Source organism: Plasmodium vivax, genomic scaffold (genome assembly GCF_000002415.2).
Source record: "Plasmodium vivax scf_6854 genomic scaffold, whole genome shotgun sequence".
In the NCBI taxonomy this organism is placed as follows: domain Eukaryota; phylum Apicomplexa; class Aconoidasida; order Haemosporida; family Plasmodiidae; genus Plasmodium; species Plasmodium vivax.
This window is the reverse complement of record NW_001850101.1, coordinates 1-646: the sequence shown is the minus strand read 5'-3', so window position 1 is coordinate 646 and position 646 is coordinate 1. Positions and strand designations below refer to the sequence as shown.

Below are 646 nucleotides of genomic sequence, written 5' to 3'. Positions count from 1 at the left end.
TCTATCACCTGCTGGCTGTCCATCTGCTCTGTCTCCTGCTGGCTGTCCATCTGCTCTGTCTCCTGCTGGCTGTCCATCTGCTCCGTCTCCTGCTGGCTGTCCATCTGCTCTATCTCCTGCTGGCTGTCCAGCTGCTCTATCTCCTGCTGGTTGTCCATCTGCTCTATCACCTGCTGGCTGTCCATCTGCTCTGTCTCCTGCTGGCTGTCCATCTGCTCTGTCTCCTGCTGGCTGTCCATCTGCTCTGTCTCCTGGTTGTTTCAGCTTATTTTCACGTGGATTTTTTGGTTCTGCTTTCTTTCCATCCTTTTTTTTTTTAGCATCTCCTTCCTCGTCATCTGGGTTCTCACCAAGTCCTCTGCCTCGGCTAGCACTTTGTCCTACGTGTGCCGCGCCAAGTGAACTGGCGTCTACATTATTGAAGTTTACTCCATTTAAATTTATGGCCTTGGACAGATCTACATTGTGCCCGCAGTGCGTGGGGAACAAGTCCACCAACAGGATGGAAGAAACAGCCAAGAGAATGAAGTTCTTCATGGTGAAGGGTACTGGATCCGAGCTCGGTACCAAGCTTAACTAGCCAGCTTGGGTCTCCCTATAGTGAGTCGTATTAATTTCGATAAGCCAGTAAGCAGTGGGTCTCTAG

General features: G+C 50.8%; 1 protein-coding gene across 1 annotated transcript; it reads right to left on the bottom strand.

Moving 5' to 3' along the window:
- On the bottom strand, positions 1 to 537 carry PVX_187290 (circumsporozoite protein, truncated, putative; the record flags this gene model as incomplete). Its single annotated transcript, XM_001612270.1, has 1 exon — positions 1 to 537. A coding segment is annotated over one exon (537 nt), but the record flags the coding sequence as incomplete, so codon positions are not given.
- Positions 538 to 646: the final 109 nt, after the last annotated feature.